Genomic DNA, 26,825 nt, shown 5'->3' on the forward strand with positions numbered 1-26,825 from the left:
TTGTGTCAGAATTTCTTTTTGTGGGGCTGGCGCTGTGATGTAGTAGGTTAAGCATCTGCCTGTGGCGCTGGTGTCCCATATGGTACAGATTGATCCAGCTTCAGATTGGACCAGTTCCAGCCGTTGAGGCCATTTGGGGATAGAACTAGCGGATGGAAGACCTCTCTTCTGTTTCTCTCTCTCTCTGTCTGTAGCTGCCTCTCAAGTAAATAAATCGATTTAAAAAAAAAAAAACAAACAAAAAACAGAATTTCGTTTTGTGGTAGAATAATACTCCATTTTATGGATATGCCATATTCTGTTTATCCATTCATTAGTTAACAGACATGACACTTGTTATTGTAATAAGGGGTTAGAAGAGAAAGTAAGGAAAAGAGGTAAAGGGAAAAATGTATAGGATCGTAACTAGTAATGCTGAAGGAATTATTATGTTTTGGGACAAGTTGGGGCTGGAGGAACATGTTAACAACACAAGGCCATTAGGCCAATCCAAAATGTGATAATTTCTTGAACAATAAATGATATTAGAATAGGAAGGGAATTGGAGTGGAGGAGAGGGATGGTAGTAACTATTAGGGATCAAAAGACAGGTATGTGACAGTCAGCCAAGTGTAATATGTGGACCTGATTTGAACAAGTCAACCATAAACATTTCTTAAATAGTGGAAATGAATATGGATCAAATAATGAATGATTTTGAAGAATCATTATTTTATAGGATAATTTAATAGTATTATCATTGCACTAATTTTAAAAGTAATGATTTTATTTTTTTAGGGATGTACTGAAGTATTTATAAATGAGATGATATCCTCTCTGAGACTTGCTATAAAATACTGTAGTGTGGTTATGGGGCAGGAGCAAAGGATGAAACAAGATTGCCAAATGGTTGATAGTTATTGAAGCTGTGAAAGGATACATGGGAGTCATCACACATATGATATAAACTTTTTATAATATACACAATTTAAAAGAAAATTAGTGTAATAAAAGTTTTATTCACTGTCTTTACTTAAGGACTCATGGTAAATTCCCCCAATTAGTCTAATACCACAAGTTTGTACAAAAATAAGCATTGCTTTTTGTATTTTGCCTTCACTGAATGGAGGTTAGCAGGAAAAAAAAATTGATATATGAAGTTAGCAATAGTAACAGTAGTAAAATTTGCCTGGCTCCTAGTTTGGGTTCTGTTTCAATAAGAAATGCAGTAAGGATGAGAAGAGAGGGTGTTGGTCTCTAGATAGGAACTTGAGGGTGAAGGAAGTCTTTTTTTAATAGACTAGATTTGAATATGTCTGAGCTTAGAAGGCTACAATGAGAAAGGTTGGAGGAAAAGGCTGTCATGAATATAGAAAATAAGAGGATGCTGACTGAGGAGAATGGTAGGGAAAGAGGAACTCATTAGTTTGGCAGTACCGAATGGATGTGATACTTACGACTTGATTATGAAACTCCTTTTTCTACCCTGTCAGTCCTGCTTTAGGTCCTGACAGCCAAGTAGTTGGATTTGTCCGGGGTTGATACTTGGCTGGGTAAGTTGGACTGAACTGTTATGCAAGGGAACTTAGGCTCTTGGCAAGAGAGTGGTTGAAATGATGGATTAGGTGCTAGGCTGAAATAGGAAAGGAAGGCAAGTCATGGAGTGCTGCGGCTAATCAGAAAGCACAGGGATCAGTGCATGAATCTTGCCAGTGAGACTGAAGGACGGGCTGGAGGTTTTGTAATTCCCTTTTATTGTCACTGTTGGCTTATTAGCATTCCTTATGTTTTAATTTATTTTGTGGTTGCTCCAGGTTTTACAATATGTGTCTGACTTTTCCCAATCTTAAATGAATCATGCACTTCATGTATTGTGTATCATCCAATAGTGTATTTTCATTTCTTCCTCCCATTGTTTGTGCTATTTTTATCATTCATTTTGCTTCTACATGTGTTTAAACACTTACAGTACACTTTTTGGGGGCTAAAATAGTTTTATAAAGAGATTAAAAAAATTTTTTTAAATGTCTTATATACTTAGTCTCATTTTTCTGGTGCTTTTGGTCCCTTAAAATATAGATTTAGACTTGTACTGGTGTAATTTTTTTTTCGAGCCTAAAGAACTTCCTTTAACATTTCTTGTAAAACAGGTTTGCTAGTGATTTTTTTTCCCAAATATTTAAAGCATGTTGCTGCACAGACTTTGAGAAATGAGAAAATTATTGAAATTTTTATCTTTGTTCCTCTCTACATAGTGCCTTTTTTTTTTTTTTTTTTTTTTGACAGGCAGAGTGGATAGTGAGAAAGAGAGACAGAGAGAAAGGTCTTCCTTTTTGCCGTTGGTTCACCCTCCAATGGCCGCTGCGGCTGGCGCATCTCGCTCATCCGAAGCCAGGAGCCAGGTGCTTCTCCTGGTCTCCCATGCGGGTGCAGGGCCCAAGGACTTGGGCCATCCTCCACTGCCTTCCTGGGCCATAGCAGAGAGCTGGCCTGGAAGAGGGGCAACCGGGATAGAATCCGGCGCCCCAACCGGGACTAGAACCCGGTGTGCCGGTGCCGCAAGGCGGAGGATTAGCCTGTTGAGCCACAGCGCCGGCCAACATAGTGCCTTTTTAAAATTTTATTTGTTATACGTGTTTCATATATTTCACATATACAGATTTATGGTGCCTTTTTCTGACTTCTGAGACTTTAATGCCGGTTTTCAGTAAATTATTATGATATACTTTGATATGGACTTTTTTGTGTGTGTTTTGTTTTTTATTATTTGAGCCACCTTCCTCTGCTTTTCCCAGGTCAGCCATTAGCAGGGAGCTGGATTGGAGAGGAGCAGCCCAGACACAAACAGGAGCCCATATGAGATGCTGGTGTCACTGGTGGCAGCTAAACCTGCTCTCACTAGCCGGCCCCTGGTGTAGAAATTTTTTGAAACCTATGTAGTTTTTTCATAATATGCATTTCCCATGAACCTGTTAATTCCTTGTATGTTGGTTACCGTATTTTGTCCCCTGGGGCACTGTCACACTGTTTTTTTGTTGTTGTTGTTCTTTTATTAAAATGTTTCTCCCTCTCTGTGTATTATTTTAGATAGTTTCTGTTGCTAGCTTTTTTTCTTCTTAAAGGATTTATTTATTTGAAAGGCAGAGTTAGAAAAAGTAGGTGAAAAGAGAGAAAGAGAGAGAGAGAGAGAGAGAGAGAGAGAGAGAGAGAGAGAGAGAGAGAAGGAATCTTCCATCTTCTGGTTCATTCCCCAAATGGCTGCAATGGTTGGGGCTGAAGATAGGAGCCTATAACTCCATCTGGGACTCCCACATGGGTGGCAAGTGCCCAACTAATTGGACTATCTTCTGTTGCTTTTCTAGGTGCATTTATTGCTAGTTTTTTTTTTTTTTTTTTTTTTTTTAAGATTTATTATTTGAAAGGCAGAGTTCCAGAGAGTCAGAGGCAGAGAGCAGAGAGAGGTCTTCCATCCAAATGGCTGCAATGACTGGAGCTGGGACCATCCGAAGCCAGGACTTGGAGCCTCCTCCATGTCTCCCATGTGGGTGCAGGGACCCAAGCACTTGGGCCATCTTCCACTGCTTTCCCAGGCACAATAGCAGGGAGTTGGATCAGAAGTGGAACAGCCAGGACTTGAACTGGCACTCATATGGGATGCTGGCACTGCAGGTGGTAGCTCCACCCACTATACCACAGCGCCACGCCTATTGGTAATTTTTAAAGGTCACTAATTCTTTTATCTTTATGTCTAATGTTTTTGTCTTTTATAAGTTACATTTGGGTCATTTCTTATGTCCATTTCTTTCTTCGCTTTTTCTACTCATCTTTGAGCATATGGAGTACATTTGTAGTAACTGGGTGTCCTTCTAAGTTCATCCTCTCTTAGTATTGTCTCTTGGTTTGCTTCACTGATTGCTTTTCATTTTCCCTTCTGCATTATGGGTTATAGTTTCTTGGCTTCTTTTCATGCTTGGTGATTTTTAATTAGATGCTACTAGACATTTCTCATCTTGCATCTACTGGTTCACTCTCCAAATATCTGCAACAGCCAGGGCAGGGCCAGGCCAAAGCCAGGACCTAGAGCTCAATTTTGGGTCTCCTGTGTGGGTGGCAGTGACCCAAGTACTTGGGCTGTCACCTTCTGCCCGCCAGGATGCACATTAGCAGGAAGCTGGGTCAGAGGTGGATGATGAGACTCGAACCCAGTACTCCAAGTGGTGACTTAACCTCTGTGCCAAACACCTGCCCCAAGTGATGCTTCTCTGAGGGTTCTCCCTGATGCCTCTTTTTTTAAGATTTATTTTATTTATTTGAAAGACAGAGTTACAGAGAGAGGTAGAGACAGAGAGGTCTTCCATCTGCTGGTTCACTCCCCATATGGCTATAACGGCCGGAGCTGAGCCAATCCGAAGTCAGGAGCCAGGAACTTCCTCTGGGTCTCCCACGTGGATGCAAGGGCCCAAGGACTTGGGCCATCCTCTACTGCTTTCCCAGGCCATATCTGAGAGCTGGATCGAAGAGGAGCAGCCAGGGCTAGAACTGGCGCCCATATGGGATGCCGGCACTTTAGGCCAAGGCTTTAACCCACTGCGCCACAGCACCGGCCCCCTTGATGCCTCTTACATGATGAGATCTTTGTACCCCTGGCTGGTAGCAACCAAACTATTCTCAGCCCGTTTTGTGAGCTCCAAGAATTGTTTTCCATGTTTTCTAGTGATTCTGTTCCCTAGCCATGCAGCCTGTTATCCCAGGCATGTACAGATCAGTATTCACCTGAAGATTCTGGGCTCTCTTCTGTAGATCTCCTCTTGCGGTGCATATCCCTCCTCTGTTGTTCTGCTTCGCAAATTCCAAACTGCTCAACTCTCATCTCTGCCTCCTGAACTCAGAAGACTTCTGGCTTCCATTTGGGGCCCCTTCCCTATGCTACAATCTAGAAACTACCTTTAGAATTGTAAAGTGGGGTAACTGAGGGGCCCACCTTGGTAACAGCCCTTTGCTGTTTCTTGCCCAGTGTCTGGAAACAAGCATCTAATACATGTTCCATTTGTTCATTTTTTATGGATGAAGGGCAGTTCTTGGAGCAGTTCATTCTTTATGGGCTGAAGTGGAGGTTGTTATAGGAGTAGTTTCTAAAAAGAAAAGAGGTTGTTGAATTTTTTATTTCATAGATGGCACATTCTCTTCTTTTAAAAATTATTTAAAATTAATTTGAGAGAAAGGATGAGATCAAGCACATGTTCCCATCTCCTGGTTCACTCCTCAAATGCCAGCAATGGCTGGGTCTAGGCCAGGACCAAAGCTGGGAGTCAGGAACGCAATCCAGTTCTCTCATGTGGTTGACAGGAAGCTAATTGCACGAACTGTCACTTCTGCCTCCCAGGATCCATTAGCAGTAAGCTGGAGTCAGGAGCTGGATGGAGTCGGGTATCAAACTCAGGTACTACAAGTTGGGACTCAGGTGTCTTAACAGCTAGGCTAAATGCCTACCCCACATGGCATGTTTTCAGTAATGACTAGGCACTTTCAAAATGGAAGGTAAAGGACTGGTGGAAATGTGAAAGGTCAGTGGACTGAGATGGCAGGATTTTGGAGATGTAATTCTCAGAGGTAAAAGGTTTTCTGTGAACGATGAGTGATTGGGAGGTCTGTGGGTGATAGCAGTGTTTAGATGTAAAGTGTGAATAGCTAAATGAGCTTCCTAAAGAAAGAGCATGGGAAGGAAATACTTGTAAACTTTTAGGAGAAGGGTGCCAGCATCCCATATCCTAATGCCAGTTTGAGTCCCAGTTGCTCCACTTCCAATCCAGCTCCCTGCTAATGCACCTAGGAAAGCAGCAGAAGATGGCTCAGATAATTGGGCCCCTGCCACCCCTGTCGGAGACCCAGGTGGGGTTTTGGGCTTCTGGCTTCTGTAATCATGTGGGATAACAGCAGATGGAAGATCTCTCTGTCCTTGTCTCCCTTTCTCTGTCATTATGCCTTCCAAATGATTTTTAAACAATCTTTAAAAAAGATATTTATTTGAACAGCATAGTGACAGCGAGAGATAGAGAATGGGAGAGAGATATGACAGAGAGATCTGGTTTACTCACTGAATGGCCTCAACAGTGCCCATATGGGATGCTGCCATCATAGGTGGCCAAAGTCTGGAGCCAGGAATGGGTCTCTCCCACATGGGTGGCAGGCGCCCAAGTACTTAAGCCAGCTTCCACTGCTTTCCTAGGAACATTAGCAGGGAGCTAGGTCAGAAATGGACCTACTGGGGCTCAAACCTGAACCCATATAGGATGCCAGTGGCTGAACCCACTACGCCACAATTCAGGCCCCTGAATATCACATTTAAAGGAGAGTTGCAAACACTTCAAAACCAAGTCATTCTAGAAGAAACAATAACTTATTTTTCTCTTTCTCCTTTTGCAATAAATTAGCAGCATCTTTAGTAGTTTGGGCATGTTGATTAACCTATTACTTATTTTCCGGCTCTAGGCTCTGCGATACTTGGCAGAATGCCGTGCGAACAGAGAGAAGATGAAAGGGGAACTGGGTATGATGTTGAGCTTACAAAATGTTATACAGAAGTAAGTACAATAGATAGTATTTCCTAATACAGTAGAAAAATTGATCTTGTTGAATATATACTGATAGTTAATATAGAATTTTAACCACATTTTCAATTCTATAAATGCATACTTATGAGGGCTCTGTGTTCAAAATGTTTTGGTGATTAATATTTCAATGGCTAATGTTCTTATAATTCTTAAACACTGGCATTAATAATAGTCCTGGGTCAGCGTTGTGGCAGAGCTGGTAAACACAGTGCCACCTATGATGGCAGCATCCCATATGGGCGCTGATTTGATTCCTGGCTTCTCCACTTCTGATCCAGCTCCCTACTAATTGCCTGGGAAAAGTAGCAGAATATGACTCAAGTGTTTAGGCCCCTGCCTCCACGTGGGAGACCTGGATAAAACTCCTGGCTTCAGCCTGGCTCAACCCTGGCCGTTGCAGCTATCTGGGGACTGAACCCTGTAACTCTGATCTCCATAACAAATAAATCTTGAAAAAAAATAGTCCTTAGAAAAACGCTCAGCTTTATTAAAATTTAACAGATACTGTAATTATGAATCATTTTTAAAATCAATTTATTTCAGAAGCAGATAGAACTCCCAACTGCTAGTTCACTTCCCAAATACCTACAATGACTGAAGTTGGGTTGGACTGAAGCCACAAGTCGGTAACTTAATCTGGGTCTCCTGCATGGGTGGCAGGAAACCACTTATTTGAGCCATCCCAACTACCTCCCTGGGTCTGCATTAGTAGGAAAGTGGAGACAAGATTCTGAGGTGGGTATTGAACCCAGGCACTCTGATATGGAAGCAAATTAATTCATATTTTAGTTCCCCTGGAACTGGGAGAAGCTTTAGTCATAATTTAGGTGCTTCTGTAGGGCTACTTTACTTGTATGGCTATAGAATGTGGTTTTATATGTATATATGTGTATAATTGTAAAATGGTAGGGAGACTGCTTGTGTCTTTGTGAGAGAAATGGTGTGTCATTTCAGGTATATCTTCTGGGAAGGAGATCCTGAGATAGCATTAGAAAAGGAAGAGCCTTATTGTAGCATAAGATCTGTAAAGATAAAGAAGGACAAACCAGGAAAAGTCTTTAGACTTTCTGTGAAAGAGAAGAGGAAGCAGAGTGGGGCAAAAGTGGTCCCAGATTGCAATGCAGCCAACCCAGTAGGAGAGCTCCAAGCAAAGAATACCATTGAGAGAAGTCCTGCACTGAGCAGAAATGGCCAGATCTTATTCCTCCTACCCTGCTTAGTCATTGACTGGGGACTGCCTGCGAAGGGCACCACCTTGAGTTTGTGATGGATCCCAAAGCCACTGTAGTGGGTAATTCTGCTACTGTAGAGTAGATGGGCAAGTTCTTTGTTAAGGGAGATCCAAATAGTGTCTATCTGCTTGGCTACTGCAGTCACTTAGCCTTCTCTTTTTTTTTTTTTTGTGATTTAGCCTTCTAATTCAAATAAATAAGGTATAATTTTTAGAACAATGTGGTGATTGTTGCTTGATAGTGAAACAGTCATCTTGTACTCCATTATAATTTGATCCTTCAACCCTTTGAGAAGCAGTGACCTGAGGTACCAATTTTTTATATGCATTTTTCAGTGTACATATTTATATACATTTCTCAGTGTATATAAATATATATTTATATATGTGTATATACATATATATAAACACATATATATACACACACACACATATATATATATATAAAAATCTGGAGATGTCAGATTTGAAGACTGCCTTGCAGGTTTTTTAAAAGCCTCCTTTGTTTACCAAACTTCTAACCGCCTTAGAAGTTTATCAGTGTATTTGAGTGCTATCCTAATATGATAATTAGGTTGATAAAACCGTGTGTTTTTACTTGTAAACATCAAGACTTTGAAGTGTTACAGTCAGATTTTAGGTCAACTTGTTTAATACTGCATTGTGACCCATCTCATGGCTTGCACGAAGTTTTTTTTTTTTTTTTTTAAATGAGATTGCTTTGGTAATCTTATTGCAATTGTCTACATATGTGTTTCTTTTTTTTTGACAGGCAGAGTGGACAGTGAGAGAGAGAGACAGAGAGAAAGGTCTTCCTTTTGCTGTTGGTTCACCCTCCAATGGCCGCTGCGGTTGGTGCGCTGCGTCCGGTGCACAGCGCTGTTCCGATGGCAGGAGCCAGGTGCTTCTCCTGGCCTCCCATGGGGTGCAGGGCCCAAGCACTTGGGCCATCCTCCACTGCACTTCCGGGCCACAGCAGAGAGCTGGCCTGGAAGAGGGGCAACCGGGACAGAATCCGGTGCCCCGACCGGGACTAGAACCCGGTGTGCCGGCGCCGCAAGGCGGAGGATTAGCCTAGTGAGCCGTGGCGCTGGCTGTGTTTCTTTTCTTAAAATTTGTAAGAAGTCAGAGTGAGAAGTGGAGCAGAACGGGTTTTATATCTTTATCATCGAGGTGCCAATATAAACTCACTTATCTGTCCTTTAGACATTATTTTGCATTTTGATATCTTTATTACCAGATGCAGATGACTGATTTTTCACAGTTCTGACTTAACAAACTTATGAGCTAATTAGTACCCCTTTCATATAGAGTCACCTTGGCAAATGATAGCACAAGAGATGGATATTAGATGCTGTCCTTGTGTTCTTTGGTATCGCTACTTCATGACAGCCAGCCAGTCAGAATGGGATTAGAAGCAAACTTGCAGAGCAGCCTCTGTCTCAGAGTACTGAGTTACGGGAGAGCTGGTTATGCTGCTCTGGAACCATGCCACTAAAGAAGTGCAAGGAGGACTTTTCCATGTTCCAGGAAGACCTGGAGAATAAAGAAAATCTGGTGTGAAAAGATGCTACCCTATTAACTGAAGAGCCTTATATCTGGCAGTGTTCACCTGGGGGGGTGGGAGGAACAGGAGTAGGGAGGAAAAATGGAGGTTTTTCTTCCTTTGAGAAGCAGAGGAGAGTATTATATAATATATAATATATATATATATAATATATAATTTCTGTTGTTTAATTCCCATCTCATGTTTTGCTAGAGAATTTTGCTGAGATTAGAACATGTATTCAACAGCAGTTTTGACTTGTGAGGTCAACTTGGTGCTTACAAATTGACACTTGGATTGATTTCAAAATCGCTGTTATCTTTAGTTCTTTAACTGAAAAGAATTTCAGCTCTCTGTCACTCAGAATGACTCTGACATTATATTCTAATTTTAATCTTTTCCATAAATAAAAGCTTGTTATTAAAGTATTAAAGGATAGAACCTTTCATATTATATTTTTAGTCCTAGATTCCTTTCTGAAAAGAGTTTTTAAGATGGTAGTTTAAGGAGAACTTTAAATCCAGTTTGAAATATTTGTTAATTGGTACTTCAAGAGTTACACTGCTAATACAAGGTGCATTTTTTTAAAAAAATATTCCTTTTTATTTATGTGTGGCAGGGGGAAGAGATCAATCTTCTGTCTACTAGTTCACTCCCCAAATGCCTGCAACAGCCAGGGCTGGGTCAGGCAAAGCTAGGAACCTGAAACCCAGTCCAGGTTTCTTAACTGGGTGACAGGGACCTAACTACTTGAGTCATCACCTCCTGCCTCCTAGGAAGCTGGAATTAGAAGCAGAGCCAGGGCTTGAACCCAGGCATTCTGGATAAGGGATATAGGTTTTCCAAGAGGCATCTTAACTGCTATGCCAAACACACATCCCAAGATGTATTTCCTAAGCCACTTGAGAATATCTAACAAGGGTATACTGTAAATAAAGGCCACTGGAATGAAATGTGGCATTTCAACTTTGAAATATCTGAGTGCATCTGGGGAACTTCTAAACTTCTAAGATTCTAGTTGTTTTTTTGTTTGTTTTTTTAAAATTAATTTATTGGGGCTAGCGCTGTAGCGCAGCAGGTTAATGCCCTAGCCTGAAGCGCCAGCATCCCATATGCGTGTGGTTTTAGTCCTGGCTGCTCCTCTTCCGATCCAGCTCTCTGCTATGGCCTGGAAAAACAGTAGAAGATGGCCCAAGTCCTTGGGCCCCTGCACCCACGTGGGTGACCCAGAAGAGGCTCCTGGCTTCAGATTGGTGCAGCTCCGGCCGTTGCGGCCATCTGGGGAGCGAACCAGCGGATAGAAGACCTCTCTTTCTGTCTCTACCTCTCTCTGTAACTCTGTCTTTCAAATAAATAAAATAAATATTTTAAAAAAAGATTATTTATTTGAGAGGTAGAGTTAGAGACAGAATGAGAGGTCTTACATCCACTGGCTTACTCCCCAAATGGCCAGGCTGTTAGAAGCCAGGAACCAGGAGCTGCTTTCGGGTCTCCCACATGGGTGCAGGGCTCAAGCACTTGGGCCATCTTCTGCTTTCCCAGGCCATGGCAGGCAGAGAGCTGGATCAGAAGAGGAACAGCTGGGACATGAACTGGCGCTCATATGGGATGCATGCACTGCAGGTAAAGGCTTAACCAGCAACTTCACAGCACCGGCCCCCTAAGGTTCTAGTTTTCAGAAATTTTTAATTGGGACCAGCGCTGTGGTACAGTGGATTAAAGCACTGGCATCCCATATGGGCACGGGTTTGAGTCCCAGCTGCTCCTCTTTCTATCCAGTTCTCTTTATGGCCTGGGAAAGCAGTAGAAGATGGTCCAAGTCCTTGGGCCCCTGCACCCATGAAGGAGATCCAGAAGAAGCTCCTGGCCCCTGGCTCTGGGTCAGTGCAGCTCTGGCTATTGCAGCCATTTGGGGAGTGAACCAGCGGATGGAAGACCTCTCTAGCAGTCTCTATCTCTCTAACTCTATCTTTCAAATAAATAAAATAAATCGTTAAAAAATGTTTTAAATGAATTTTTACTATTATTTGAAAAACAGACAGAGGCAGACAGAAAGGTCTTATATCTGCTGGTTCACTAATCAAAACTCCCAACAGCTGGGGCTACTCTAGGCTGAAACCAGGATCCTGGAACTCTGAGTCTCCCACATGGGTGGCGGGTACTCAAGTACATGGACTATTACCTACTGTCTGCCAGGGATCCTTGGCAGGGTGTGCATTAACAGGAAGCTGGATCTGAAACAGAGCCAAGCACTGTGATATGGGATGTAGACATCCCTAGCAATGTCCTAACAATGTCTTAATTGCTGTGGCATATGCCTCTCCCTAAAGTTCTTCTCTTCTTCTTCTTCTTCTTATTTTATTTTATTTTATTTTTTTTAAGATTTATGAATTTATCCAAAAGACTTTTCAGAGAGAGATCTTCCACCTGCTGGTTTATTCCCCAAATGGCTGCAACAGCCAGGGCTGAGCCAGGCCAAAGTCAGGAGCCAGGAGCTTCTTCTGAGTCTCCCATGTGAGTGCAGGGGCTCAAGCACTAGGGCCCCTGCTTTTTTTAGGCCAATGACAGGAAACTGGATCAGAGGTGGAGCAGCCGGGACAGGAACTGGCACCCATATGGGATACTGGCACTGCAGGCAGTGGCTTTACCCACAATGCCACAACACTGACCCCTCCCTGCAGTTCTTTATTTTAAAAGAATATTATAATAAATGGTGGTGTGTCCTTGCTGAAATCTTTGATGTGGATAAAAAAAGTATCTTTATGCCTTCACTTTATGTTGAAATAATATCTGACCTACAGAAAACTTTTAAAAATAGTATAAAGGATTCCTGCATTCTACATTCTGCATTTCACAACAAAGAACAACAAAAAGGATATATGAAAATGCATCACTTTGTAGGAGATAGATAAATGCCATAGTCAATTAACTTGAAGAATTATAGTAAAAAGACAAAATGAGCAGATTCAGTTTTTAAGGCCTTGGATATATATTAAAAGGTGTGGATTTAACCAAACCTATTTATTGGTGAAATAAGGATTATGTTCTTAGAGTTATATGTACTTTTTTTTTTTTATTAAATTCAGTTAATTAATTAGAACATTAGATTTGTGCCGTCCATTATGGTAACCTCTTACATATGCTATTTAATTAAAAATAAATAAAATTTGTTTCTTTACTTGCTTTGGTTACCTTTCAGGTACAGACGTAGAACATTTCTGTCATTGCAGAAAGTTACATTAATAGAGCACTAGGATTTTTTTTTTTTTAAGATTTATTTGTTTTTATTTGGAAGTCAGAGTTACACAGAGAGAGGAGGAGAGGCAGAGAGAGAGAGAGGTCTTCCATCCGCTGGTTCACTCCCCAAATGGCTGCAATGAACAGAGTTGTGCTGATTCGAAGCTAGGAGTCAGGAGCTTCTTCCAGGTCTCCCACGTGGGTGCAGGGCCCAAGGACTTGGGCCATCTTCCAGTGCTTTCCCAGGCCATATCAGAGAGCTGGATCAGAAGTGGAGCAGCCAGGACTACAACCGGAACCCATACAGGATGCTGGTGCTACAGGCAGCGGCTTTACCTGCTGTACTACAGTGCTGATACCTAGATGTTGATATGAAAAAATACAGTGGGATTTAAAAGTTTAAGAATGAATACTTTTGCTTGAGACATGGTTTATGAAATATACTTGTTTTATAAAAGATATGAAAGTATAAATTAAGGAAAGAATGCATGAAAAATTTCTTTCTTAAAATAGCTAATATACCGCCGGCCGCCGCAGCTCAATAGGCTAATCCTCCACCTGTGGCGCCAGGTTCTAGTCCTGGTTGGGGCGCCAGGTTCTGTCCCGGTTGCTCCTCTTCCAGGCCAGCTCTCTGCTGTGGCCCAGGAGTGCAGTGGAGGATGGCCCAAGTGCTTGGGCCCTGTACCTGCATGGGAGACCAGGAGAAGCACCTGGCTCCTGGCTTCGAATCAGCGTGGTGCGCTGGCCACAGCGCGCCGGCCGCAGCAGCCATTGGAGGGTGAACCAACGGCAAAGAAAGACCTTTCTCTGTCTCTCTCTCTCTCACTGTCCACTCTGCCTGTCAAAAAAGAAAAAAATTTTTAAAATTAGCTAATATACATGATCCTAGCCTAATTTGTTTTCTCCTTGTAGATTTTTATATATTGTCTTGAAGATATGGATACTTTCAAATTGAAGGTTTATGTTAATGGTAATCTAAAGACATGTTATAACATGATCTTGTTAGTTTATTTCCTATTTAATTAATGCTTTCAAGTAAATGTATTTTGTACCACTGTAGTGATGGGTTTTGGATCTCAATGAACCTCAAGTTTAAAAATGAAATAAAAGATGGACAAGATACTTTTTTTTTGTTGCATTATTATATTGCTTTTAAATTGAACAAGGCATCAAAGTGAAGGAAATAAGGGTCCTTAAAGTTGAGAAATAAGACTACAGAATAGTGAGTAGAAGGACAAGACTGATTTATTAATTTGTATGTGTCTCTTTTCCAGAACTACAACTCCAGGAGAAACAAAACTCCTGGCCTCTGAAATCTATGACATTCTTCAGTCCTCTAATATGGCAGATGGTGATAGCTTCAGTGAAGTGAATTCACGTCGAAGGAAAGCTCAGTTTTTTCTGGGAACTACAAACAAACGTGCCAAAACAGTGGTTTTGCATATAGATGGTCTTGATGATACGGTGAGAATTTTACAGACATGTTGATCATAAGAGGAGCAAGAGAAATTGTGTCACCTAGGTTTTTGGTTTGTTTTTTTTTTTTGTTTTTTTTTTTTTTTTTTTTTCAGTGTCATTTGATGTCTTCAAGAGTAAGAGTCAGTATCAGTATTTTGTACTCATTTTATGCTAAAGACGTCTTTTCATCAGAGGACATAACAATATCAAGTACTTAGGCCTCTAATAAGAAAGCTTCCAAACACATGAAGCAAAAACTGACAGAAATGCTGGGAGAAATTGGCAAATCCATAGTTAGAGCTAAAGATTTGAACAGTACCCTCAATTATTACAAGAAGCATACAGAAAATCAATAAGGGTATCAAATACTTGAATAGTAATACAAATCATCTAAACCTAATTGATATTTATACAATAGTCTATCTCACAACAGGGTAATACTCAGGTTTTTTTATGCACATGGAATATTCACTAGTAATAGACCATTTTTTGGGCCATAAAACATAATAAATTTAAAAGAATTAAAATCATGTTCTGTGAGCATAATGAAAGAAAACTGGAAATCAGTAATAGAAACATAACCTGGAAAATTTCCCTCAAACTTCAAGAATCTGAGTTTCCAAAATAATCCATGCATTAGTGAATAAATCAAAAGAGGAATTAGAGGCCAGCGCCGCGGCTCACTAGGCTAATCCTCCGCCTTGCGGCGCCGGCACACCGGGTTCTAGTCCCAGTCGGGGCACCGGATTCTGTCCCGGTTGCCCCTCTTCCAGGCCAGCTCTCTGCTGTGGCCAGGGAGTGCAGTGGAGGATGGCCCAAGTGCTTGGCCCTGCACCCCATGGGAGACCAGGATAAGCACCTGGCTCCTGCCATCGGATCAGCGCGATGCACTGGCTGCAGTGCACCAACCGCGGTGGCCATTGGAGGGTGAACCAATGGCAAAAAGGAAGACCTTTCTCTCTGTCTCTCTCTCACTGTCCACTCTGCCTGTCAAAAAGAAAAAAAAAAAGAGGAATTAGAAAGCATCTTGAATAATTATGAAAGTATAACATCAATTTGTGGGGAGCAGTTGACACAGTATTTAGAGTGGAAATTCATTCACACAAAATGTTTACAAAAGAGGAAAGATAAGCTTCTACCCTAAAAAGGTAGAAGAAGAAGAGCAAATTAAAGCCAAAGCAAACAGAAGAACAAAACAAAAAAGAACAGAAATCAGTGAAATGAAAAACAGTGTCAGTAGCAGACAGGACATCATTATAGCTCTTACAGATATTAAAAGGATAAAATAATATGTTAAATAACTTTATACTAATAAACTTGATAATGCTGACGAAATGGGGAAATTTCTTGAAAGACAATTACCATAGCCCACTCAGGAAGAAATACTTGACTGAATTTCCTCCATATCTACTAAGAAAAAGAAGTTGCAATTAAAAACCAACTTCAGGCCCTGGGTGGCTATACTGGAAGAAATAATACCATTTGTACAAAATCTTTTCAAGTATTGTGGAATTCCATTTGCAATTCTACATAACTTGTGGTTCCTTATGAATTTATTCTTCACCCTTACACTAAGCACCAACCCTTATATCTTATATTTATAGCTATACTTAAAAGTGGATTTCTTCCAGGCATCATCTAGTCAAGTGTTGCTTTTTTTTTTTTAAAGATTGATTTATTTTACTTGAAAGTCAGAGTCACGCAGAAAGAGAGGTCTTCATTCCGCTGGTTCATTCCACAATTGGCCGCAACAGCTGGAGCTGTGCCCATCTGAAGCCAGGAGCCAGGAGCTTCCTCCAGGTCTCCCACACAGGTGCAAGGGCCCAAGGGTTTGGGCCATCTTCCACTGCTTTCTCAGGCCATAGCAGAGTGCTGAATTGGAAGTGGAGCAGCCACAACTGGAACCAGTGTCAATATGGGATGCCAGCACTGCAAGCAGCGGCTTTATCCACTACGCCAAAGCACCGGCCCCAAGTGTTGATTTTTTGATCTAATCTAAAAACCTGCCTTTTAACTGGAGTATTTGGACCATTTACATTTAGCATGATTACTTATTGGATTTGAAATAGCCATTTTGCTGATTGCTTTCTATTTGCTCTGTCCTTTGTTCCATTTTTCCTCTTTTTTTTCTGGCTTCTTTGGACTGACTGGAATTTTTTTTTTTTAATATTTATTTTTTTGAAAGTCAGATTTACACAGAGAGAAGAGAGGCAGAGAGAGAGAGAGAGGTCTTCCATCTGCTGGATCACTCCCCAGTTGGCCACAACGGCTGGAGCTGTGCCGATCAAAAGCCAGGAGCTGGGAGCCAGGAGCTTCTTCCAGGTCTCCCACATGGGTGCCGGGGCCCAAGGACTTGGGATATCTTCTACTGCTTTCCCAGGCCATAGCAGAGAGCTGAATGGAAAGTAGAGCAGTCAGGTCTCAAACTGGCACCTGTATGGGATGCCAGCACTGCAGGTGGCTTCACCTGCTATGCCACAGCACCAGCCCCATTTAATATTTCTTAGAGTATATGTTTGGAATGAAATCTTTGTTTCTTTTACATATTTATGGGTGGCAACTGGCAGAACATCATTTATTCCTTTACCTATGCTAGGTTTGGTTATAATAGATTATCCATAGCTTTTTCTAGTTATAGAATTTAGGTGATCAGGCCTCAAGATTTAGGTTTTTGTACATAAAAAGGAGTCTTTATATAAAAAGTTCATGGAAAGTGCATACTATGATAAAAAATGTGCATGGATTTAAAAAATATTTGGGCCAAAATAAATTATTTTTAAATTATATTTTCTACAAGCTTTTTGAAGTATTCTTATGAGAGGAAGCCTTCCTTATGCATATTATCTGTAACAGAGCCAAATAAGGTAACACCTGTCTTACTGAATTTGGAGCTACAAGATCTTGAAAAATGTTTAGGAAGAAAGTTCTGATAAATATAGATTGAATGCAAGATATTAAGATATTGAAATATCTTTAGTACCATCACATTGTAGTGACTAAGAATATAATTCTTTTTTAAAACTAGCACAAACTAAATAATAAAACCCAATAAAGCACTTAGAAAAACATAGGCCAAATATATAGCAAGAATGTGATTGCCAAAATACAAAAGAAAACACTAGCAAGTTAACACTAGCACTGCGTTATCTTGTTCAGCACTTTTTAGTGACATAACCTGGCACTCAGGATAAATATATTTCATTGATTATCTGATTTGATAATCAACTCCAAGAGGTATGTCATTATCTTATTTTTGTAGAATGGAAAATTGAGTTTTAGAATGGTTAAATAACATATCCAAGTCACATAGGTGGAGGAAATGAAAAGATGAGTCAATATTTGAATCTAGGTAGTATGATTCCAGAATTGAGCTTTTTTTTTTTTTTAATTAAATTATTTATATGAAAGGAAGAGTGTCAGAGAGATGTCTTCCATCAACTACTTGCTCACTCCCCAAATGGTGTACAATGTTCAGGGCTGGGCCAGATTGATGCCAGAAGCTGGAGCTCCATAGTGGTTTCTCATGTGGGTGGCAGGGGCCCCAGCCCAAGTACTGGGGCCATTTCCACTGCCTTCCCAGGTGCATTAGCAGGGAGCTAATCAGAAGAGGAGCATTCGGGACTCAAATGGGCACTCTGAAGTGGGATGTGGGTATGGGCTGCCAGCATTGCATATGATGTTTTAACCTTCTGTGCCACAACATCTGTCCCAGTAAACCTTTTCTTTATAGGGTCAGGGAGTAAATATTCTGGGCTTTGCACGTTGACATGGGTCTCTGTCAGCTTTCTGCCTTAGCAGGAAACTCATGCCATATGATACATGAATGAGTGAGTTTGGCCATGTTCCAGTGAAATGTCATCTACAGAGTCAGCTGATGGACTGTAGTTTGCTCATGCTTCAGCTAGAGTGCTGTCTTTTTTTTCTGCTTTTTGGCATTTTTTTTCCTGTACTTTTGTTTAAAATGTGAATTGACTAACTTTTTTTATCTTATTTTTATTTCTTTTATTTATTTGACAGGTAGGGTTACAGACAGAGAGAGACAGAGAGAAAGGTCTTCCTTCCGTTGGTTCACTCCCCAAATGGTCACAACAGCCGGTGCTGCGCCGATCCAAAGCCAGGAGCCAGGTGCTTTCTCCTGGTCTCCCATGCAGGTGCAGGCGTCCAAGCACTTGGGCCAACCTCCACTGCACTCCTCGGCCACAGCAGAGAGCTGGACTGGAAGAGGAGCAGCCGGGACTAGAACCTGGCGCCCATATGGGTTGCCAGCGCCGCAGGCGGAGGATCAACCAAATGAGCCACGGCGCCGGCCCCCTGACTAACTTCTTACAAAGTTGTTAATACTACAGAGGAGGGACACATATTTGACACAGTGGTTATGAGGTCACTTGTGGGCACGCAAATACTGTATCGGAGTATCTGGGTTCATGTTCTAGCTCTACACCCCATTCCCCCAAAATATAATAAAAATGACCAGTTTAGGATGATTTGAGTTGATGTATTCCCTGTTATTATTTTATCATATTTAATAACAATTTCCTTTTATTTTTCAGTCTCGGAGAAATCTATGTGAAGAGGCTTTGTTAAAAATTAAAGGTGTTATTAGCTTTACTTTTCAAATGGCTGTTCAAAGATGTGTGGTGCGAATCCGTTCAGATTTGAAGGTGGAGGTTAGTATAACATGGCTGAAAAATGCCTAAGGTTACAGGTAAACAAATCAATGTTCAAAATTGATCCCTCTTATCCTGTTCCAGGCTTTGGCATCAGCAATAGCATCAACCAAGGTTATGAAAGCTCAGCAAGTTGTGAAAAGTGAAAGTGGAGAAGAGGTAAAGGTTGCATTTAGTTTGCTTTATATCTAATTCAGACTCTTTATTGTCTTTTATGGCTCACAGATTGCCAATATTTCTAGACAAGTAGATGCTGGCTGTTTAAGAATGTGATGTTTCTTGGTTAGCAGTTAACTGTCTTAGAAATATATACAGATCTGTTGTAGATTTCAGAATCTATTCTTTTGAAGAAAATTTTCTCAGTGGAGATATTTTGCTGAATTTGTATGGAAATATAGGATACCTGATTTCTTTGCATTGGATACATGGTTTAATACTTTCTTCCCAATTTTAACTATTTTTCCAATCTGAAAAATAAAATAAAGGTGCATCCCATTGGGGAAATAAATTTGGTCAAAATCTTTGCCTGTTGCTACTCTTTCCAGTAGCATTGTGATACGAAAATGAGTGTGTAATTTTAAAAAAGAAATGAATCTGAATGCCGTGAGTTCATTTGGGTCTTCATCAATGGGAGGTTCCATGGCTCTCTAGGGACCCACATGGCCAGACATTAACTTTGGTCATCTTTTCATAGACATAGGTTACTCATCTACTCCAAGATAGTTAGGTCAGCCTCTGAATTCTCATTTGTTATTTTTCTTGTTCTGCGTTTAGACCTTGCTCAGTGACTGGGACTACTGTCATGTAATGGGGACATTTTAGCAAGAACAGAGCCCCTGAGAATAAATATGGTAATTAGAATGAAGAGCAGAGTTGACCGTAACCTTGATTTTGTGGTACTCTTTAATATGTTCTGTGTTCCAGATGCTGGTCCCGTTCCAAGATACTCCTGTGGAAGTAGAGCAGAACACAGAGCTGCCCGACTACCTGCCCGAGGATGAGAGTCCCACCAAGGAGCAGGACAAAGCAGTGTCCCGGGTCGGCTCACACCCGGAGGGTGGAGCTAGCTGGCTGAGCACAGCTGCAAACTTTTTATCCAGGTCATTTTACTGGTGACTTCAACTTCACTTTGGGGCTCAAGGACAGTGTGAACCAACAAGGGGCCAGTTTTCCATTGTTGTGGTGAACTGTCAAGTGCAATTTGCAATAAGTTATCATGAAAAAGTTTTTAGATTACAGGATTGCGTATGCTGCATTTTACATTTGATTGGACATTCTACCCTACTGGGTGATAAAAAGGACAGAGGCTACAGGTGGAATTGCTTTGTTCCTGAAGGTATTTTGGTTTTATTTTCCTTTGTTTCGTTGCCTCATTTTTTAAAAACATGGGTCCACTGTTGAAACCAAACCTGTATGTGCAGCTTTACGTTTTATTTTACATGAAGCACGTGATTAGGAAAACTTACTTTCTCCTCAAGCCTCAAGACGTATCTGAAGAGAAGTTTCTGTGTAGCTCAAGTTGTGCATGAATTACTGAACATTTTCCTCTGCTTTTCATGAACAGTACGTGCTTTGATCCTCTTCACTGAAAATTGAAACCATTTTTTGTTTATCCCCTTTTGTGCCTTTTTTTATTTTGCCAACCATGTTTATAGAAAGGACATTACTAATGCCATTTTGCAAATTAAAATATAATTACTTGAACACAGAGTCCACCCCAAAAACTCTTTGCAACTTATTTGCTGTTATTTCAACAAGATTAATACAAAATCAGTCAAAAAGAAGGAAATATGTATTTTAGCAAAGTGCTTTTTGGAGACCATTTGAATGTGACCAGATGTGGTTGCTGTTGACTGCTGTTCACTTTGGTTTTTATCAGCTCTTGAGAGTTAAGTCCACCATGCTATTGCGAGCACTTGTAAGTGGTCTCTAGGCCTTACTTTGTGATTACATACTATCTCCCGCTGGACAAAATAGTAGGAAAGAACTGCCAAGCTTGAAAAAGGAAAACACAAATCGCACGCCTGTGATGCCACAGTGCCACTTTGGAAGAGTTGAACTTACATGGTTGCCTAGCAGAAGCCTGTTCAGTAGGCATTTCTTTGTATTGCCTTTGTGAATTTATTATGAAAATGCTGCAGTCATATTCAGTAAAACAAAAAAAGAAAGACCCAAATTATTGCTTATAAAAGAAATAAAACCAGCATTGGTCATTTAATCTTGTTTCTCATGTGCAGCCAGAAAAAGAAAACTTTAGTTAAGGTAAGATATATTATGCACACACATATATTTTTTGGTAGATAGAAGCTAATTAATTGTGTGAAATGCTTTATTAAATTTCTAAAATATTTGGCAACTAAAATTTTCTTTTTGGAAATTCACCTAAATCCAAATACATTTTAAAGTTAATATGATTGAAAACTAATAACAAGAAATTTAAATTCCTTTTTTATAACATGTAGAGCTGCTATTTTACTACTTGGAGAATGTGAAGTGCAAATTGTACCCAGGAGGGTTTCCGTCCATTTTCATAACTTCTCTTTTAGAGAATATTAAAAGCATCCAGTATTACTTGGAGAAAAATAATTGTAAACTACCATCAACAAGGAGAGTCTAGATTTTGTTAACATTGTGACCTTCTAGAGGGAGAGGCATTGAGGGTATTAAGAATGATGCTTTTTCATGTATCTGGTATCTGATTCAAGTTACACGCACAAACAGAAAATATAAGCATTCAGGGCACATTCTGCTTTAAATGTATAATGCGACTTGCTGCCAGAACCAGATGTGTTGAAAAAAGAAAACAAAACCACCTCCTTTCTATAGCCATTAAAGCAAAGTTTACTGTTCTAACAAGTTTGTATTTTATTTTGCATTGCCGCACATCTGCTTATTTAAAAAAATCTACTTCCATTTGGTAGAAATGGTTCAGTACAAGTGAGTATTACAGCTTGATGTTTGTGAGTTCTAATTCTAAGTGTTCTTTTATTCCAGATCTTATAGAGCAGTTAAGACATCTGTAACGGCATTTTTTGAAATATATTGTAAAATAATAAAAGGTAACATAATTAAAATTGAATGGATATTACATTCTTGTAGTAGAAACATTATTGAATACTCTCAAGCCTGTGTGTACACAGACTGTCTGGTGTATGCTCCCATTGGTCAGTGTTACCAATTCCCATGCATCTCGTGTTTATCTGCTTCCCAACCATACCTGTCTTTCTCCGCAATTGGACTCACTATTCCTACACATATGGTAATGTTGATCACATTATCTTAAAGTTTCATATTTGCTACAGTCTCTTCCCTCCTAAGGTCTTTGAGAACAATCTTTTTCATATTAATCTTATAACTTAATAAATACTCAGATTTGGGGGAGGAAAATGAATAGATGGGCGAGTTTTTGGTGCAGTGATTAAATGCAGTTTGGTAAACTCATATTGCATATTGGAGTGCCTGGGTTCAAGTCCTGGCTCCCTCTGCTTCTTATGCAGCTTCATACTAATGTACACCCTGTGAGACAGCAGATTATGACTCAAATACTTGGATCCTTGCTATTCACATGGGAGACTGGATGGAGTTCCAGGCTATTGCCTTCAGCTTGGCCCAGCCCTGGCTGTTGGCATTTTGGAAATGAGCCAGCAGGTGGATTATCTCCCCATGTTTGTCTTTCTCTTTCTACCTTTCAAAAAAAAAATTTTTTTTAAGAACAATTTGAAAATAGTAAAAGTAAGTATACTAACTGTATATGTGGAAATGTGTATATATATATATGTATATGTATATATATATATATATATATATTTCCAAGCATGCTTATTTATTTTAAAGGCAAAGTTACAGAGAGCAGAAGCAGAGAGAGAGGTCTTCCATCTGCTGGTTCACTCCCAGATGGCTGCAACGGCTGGAGCTTTTGCACCGATCTGAAGCCAAGATCCAGGAGCTTCTCCCAGGTCTCCCACAGGGGTGCAGGGGCCTAAGGAGTTGGGCCATCTTCTGCTTTCCCAGGCCACAGCAGAAAGCTGGATCGGAAGTGGAGCAGCCGGGACTCAAACTGGTGCCCATTTGGGATATTGGCACCATAAGCAGCGGCTTTCTCTACTATGCTACAGCTCTGCCCTCCCCCCCTCACTTTTTACTTCTAATTGTAGGGTTTTGCTTTTTTTAGACTTTGTCCTCTGTGATTTATGTCAAAATTTTTTCCCTTGAAGAATGCGTCTGTTCAGTTCCCTTTGTCAAGATAATTTTTGAATCTCTTCTGTACCTTTCACAGCTCTCCTTTCCTTTACAGTGCCTCTCAAATGTGAAGTCTGTGAATTTTTATTTCTATTAGAACCAACATCATGGTAGGTCTGCAATAAATTTAAAAATGAATTCTATGCAGTCACTGTGCTATTGCTTTCAAATATTTCCTCATTTAACCCTTACTAACTGTGAGGTTGGTACTCGTATTAAATCACTGTTTTACTGATGGGGAAAACGAGAAAGGGGGGGCCAGTGCTGTGGTGTAGCGGCTGCTCCACTTCCAATCCAGCTCTCTGCTATGGCTTGGGAAAGCAGTAAAAGATGGCCCAAGTCCTTGGGCCCCTGTACCCACATGGACACCTGGAGGAGACTCCTGACTCCTGGCTTCAGATCGGTGCAGATCCAGTCATTACAGCCAACTGGGGAGTGAACCAGCAGATGGAAGACTCACTCACTCTCTCTCTCTCTCTCACACACACACACACACACACACACACACTGTAACTCTTTCAAGTAAATAAGTAAATCTTTAAAAAAAAAAGTACTCTTAGTTCCAGGTCACAGAACTAAGAAATGATGAAGCCAGGACTCAGCCCCATGCAGTGTGGCCATTTGGGAAGGGAACCAATGGGTGGAAGACCTTTTTATTTATTTCTTTATATTAAAGGTTTTTTATTTGAAAGGCAGAGTTAGAGGGAGAGACAGCGAGAGATCTTCCATTTGTTGGTTCACTCCCCAACTTGCTGCAATGATTGGGTCAGGGCCAGGCCAAAGCCAGGAACTTCTTCTGGGTATGTGACATAGGTACAGGGGTACAAGCACTAGGGACACCTTTTGTTGCTTTCTCAGGTGCATTAGCAAGGAGCTGGATCTAAAGTGGAGCAGCTGGGATTCGAACCAGCACCCATATGGGATGCTGGCGCTATAGGCAGCAGCATAACTTGCTATGCCACAATGCCTGCCCCTGGAAGATTGCTTTTTTTTTTCCCTCTTCTCTGTCACTATGCCTTTCAAATAAATAAATCTTTTAAAAAGAACTTATCTAGGAGCTAACCCTTTTAAAGCACAGCTAGTTAAGCCGCTGCCTGCAGTGCCGGATCCCATATGGGTTCCAGTCCACTTCCTGAGTGTTCCACTTCTGATCCAGATCCCTACTAATGTACCTGAGAAAGCAGCAGAAGATGGCCCATTCCAGGGAGACCTGGAATAAGCTCCTGGCTCCTGGCTTCATTCTGGCCCAGTTCTGGCCATTGCAACAATTTGGGTAAGTGAACCAGTGGATGGAAGATCTTCCTCTGCCTCTCCCTCCCTCTCTCTGACTCTGCCTTTCAAATAAAATTAATAAATCTTTTAAAAAGTTATCTATTTTCTCGCATAAAAGTAACTTCCTTGGCCGACGCCGCGGCTCAATAGGCTAATCCTCTGCCTTGCAGCGCCGGCACATCGGGTTCCAGTCCCAGTCTGTTCTGTCCCGGTTACTCCTCTTCCAGTCCAGCTCTCTGCTGTGGCCCGGGAGTGCAGAGGAGGATGGCTCAAGTCCTTGGGCCCTGCACCCCATGGGAGACCAGGAGAAGCACCTGACTTCTGACTTCGGATCAGCGTGGTGTGCCAGCTGCAGCGGCCATTGGAGAGTGAACCAACGGCAAAGGAAGACCTTTCTCTCTGTCTCTCTCTCACTGTCCACTCTGCCTGTCAAAAAAAAAAAAAAAAAAGTAACTTCCTTAACAGCTTCACAGTATTACACTGTATCAATGTTCCTTAATTTAACCGGTCCATTGTAGACTTTGTTCTTACAAATAATGCCATGAAAATGTATTGTAGGATATATTCCTAGAAATGAAATTGCATCCTGTCTCTTTAGAAATGATTCTGGTTTCCAGTCTGACCAGCAGCGTGTGTGAGTTTCTAGTTCCCCTCAGCCTCTCCTCTCCTCCAGTTCTTCGTCATCCAAAAAACGGCATCTCTTAAGAGAGGGAGCTTGTATATTTTAGAGCTGTTTGAATATTTTTTGTCCTGTGAATGGCCCCTACCCTTTTCTTATTGTAGGGCAGAGAATGGGTTTGATCTTACTGATTTATAGAAATTCTTTAACGTTCTAAAGAGATTCTCTCATGTCTTTAATACAAATACGTGCAGCTCACACATCACATTAACAGTATTTATTGTTGTTCCCTATACACATCCATATCGGTGGTATTTTGTCACCCCATGATTCCTTTTTCCTCTTAACTGCTCTGGTACTTACTCTTGTATGGGACTTGTCATTATACTCATAGACCTTTACTTTCTGTGAGTATATTTTTTATGAGAGGATGGAGATGTTTTCTAAGAGTTTGCCACAATATTTTGCATCATTTATGTGCTGAGCTTGTGAGAAGTGTTCACTGAATGAGTTGCGGTGATCAAACAGTTGTTGTAGTGCAGTATTTCTGTACTGGGGGCGGGGCTTCTTAATTGCAGTTGTTTTTTTTTTTTTTTTTTTTTTTTTTTTGACAGGCAGAGTGGACAGTAAGAGAGAGACAGAGAGAAAGGTCTTCCTTTTCTGTTGGTTCATCCCCCAATGGCCGCTGTGGCTGGTGCACCGCACTGATCCGAAGGCAGGAGCCAGGTGCTTCTCCTGGTCTCCCATGCGGGTGCAGGGCCCAAGCACTTGGGCCATCCTCCACTGCACTCCTGGGCCACAGCAGAGAGCTGGACTGGAAGAGGAGCAACTGGGACTAGAACCCGGTGTGCTGGTGCCGCAGGTGGAGGATTAGCCTATTGAGCCATGGCGCCGGCCTGGATTACTGGTCTTTTTAACTTTTTGTTAAGATAGTATGTATGAGAAGACTTTTTAAAAAAAGATTTATTTTTAAACATTTGAAAAGCAGAGTTATGGACAGGAGGGGAGAGAGAAAGCAAGAGAAAATGAATTCTTCCATCTGCTAGTTCATTCCCCAAATGACCCTAAAGGCCGGGGCTGGACCACACTGAAGTCAGGAGCCAGAAGACCCACTGGATCTCCCAAGTGGGAGCAAGAGCCCAGCCATTTAGGCCATCTTCCACTGATTTCCCAGGTGCATTAGTAGGGAGCTGGATCAGAAGTGGAGCAGCTGTGACTCAAATTTTCTCACACATATAGATGCTTAACCTGCTACGCTGGCTCCATGAGGAAACTCAAAACTATCGAAAAATGGAATTAAAAGACAAACTCAGGTACCAGTGCTGTGGCATAGCATGTTAAGCTGTCACCTGCAACATGGGCATCCCATATGGGTGCTGGTTAAACTCTAGGCAGTCAGAGAAGAATGTAGTGGTTTGTTCTGAGGTGGGGCTCTCAGAACTCCCAGCTTGTGGCTGCACCAAAGGTCTTGTTGCATACCGAGCTGGGAGACACTAGGATAGGGTTGTGGGCAAGGATGACAATAATGGGTCCAGTGATGTGTGCTTTAAAATGAGAGACTGAAGTGTCTAAATGTTCCTGGGGTGGTTCCAATAGAGAGTTAAGATAGAGAAGAGAAGGTTGAATTAATATAGAATGAGATTCAGAAGCAAGTGGAATCTAGAGTTGCAGTAGAAGGACTTGGGCTTGGCAGATGGGTCCCTCTCTGACCTGAGAGATTTGCTGGATTGATTCATTAAAATTCATTTTTTTTTTTTTTTTGACAGGCAGAGTGGACAGTGAGAGAGACAGAGAGAAAGGTCTTCCTTTTTGCTGTTGGTTCACCCTCCAATGGCCGCCGCGGCTGGCGCACTGCACTGATCCGATGGCAGGAGCCAGGTGCTTCTCCTGGTCTCCCATGGGGTGCAGGGCCCAAGAACTTGGGCCATCCTCCACTGCACTCCCGGGCCACAGCAGAGACCTGGCC

General features: G+C 41.3%; 1 protein-coding gene across 2 annotated transcripts in view; it reads left to right on the forward strand.

Moving 5' to 3' along the window:
• Positions 1–21,585, forward strand: part of ARMC1 (armadillo repeat containing 1) — a 31,782-nt gene extending 10,197 nt beyond the window's left edge. Inside the window, exons 3-7 of one of the 2 annotated variants that reach the window (XM_062188431.1) lie at positions 6,469–6,560; positions 13,879–14,068; positions 18,613–18,729; positions 18,814–18,888; positions 19,654–21,585. In XM_062188431.1, the coding sequence (XP_062044415.1) occupies positions 6,469–6,560; positions 13,879–14,068; positions 18,613–18,729; positions 18,814–18,888; positions 19,654–19,845 (666 nt within the window). In that variant the 3' untranslated portion in view covers positions 19,846–21,585. The remainder of the gene's footprint in view (positions 1–6,468; positions 6,561–13,878; positions 14,069–18,612; positions 18,730–18,813; positions 18,889–19,653) is intronic. The other variant, XM_062188432.1, reaches the window with a different exon arrangement.
• Positions 21,586–26,825: the final 5,240 nt, after the last annotated feature.

The sequence above is a fragment of the Lepus europaeus genome, chromosome 4, assembly GCF_033115175.1.
Source record: "Lepus europaeus isolate LE1 chromosome 4, mLepTim1.pri, whole genome shotgun sequence".
Lineage (NCBI taxonomy): Eukaryota > Metazoa > Chordata > Mammalia > Lagomorpha > Leporidae > Lepus > Lepus europaeus.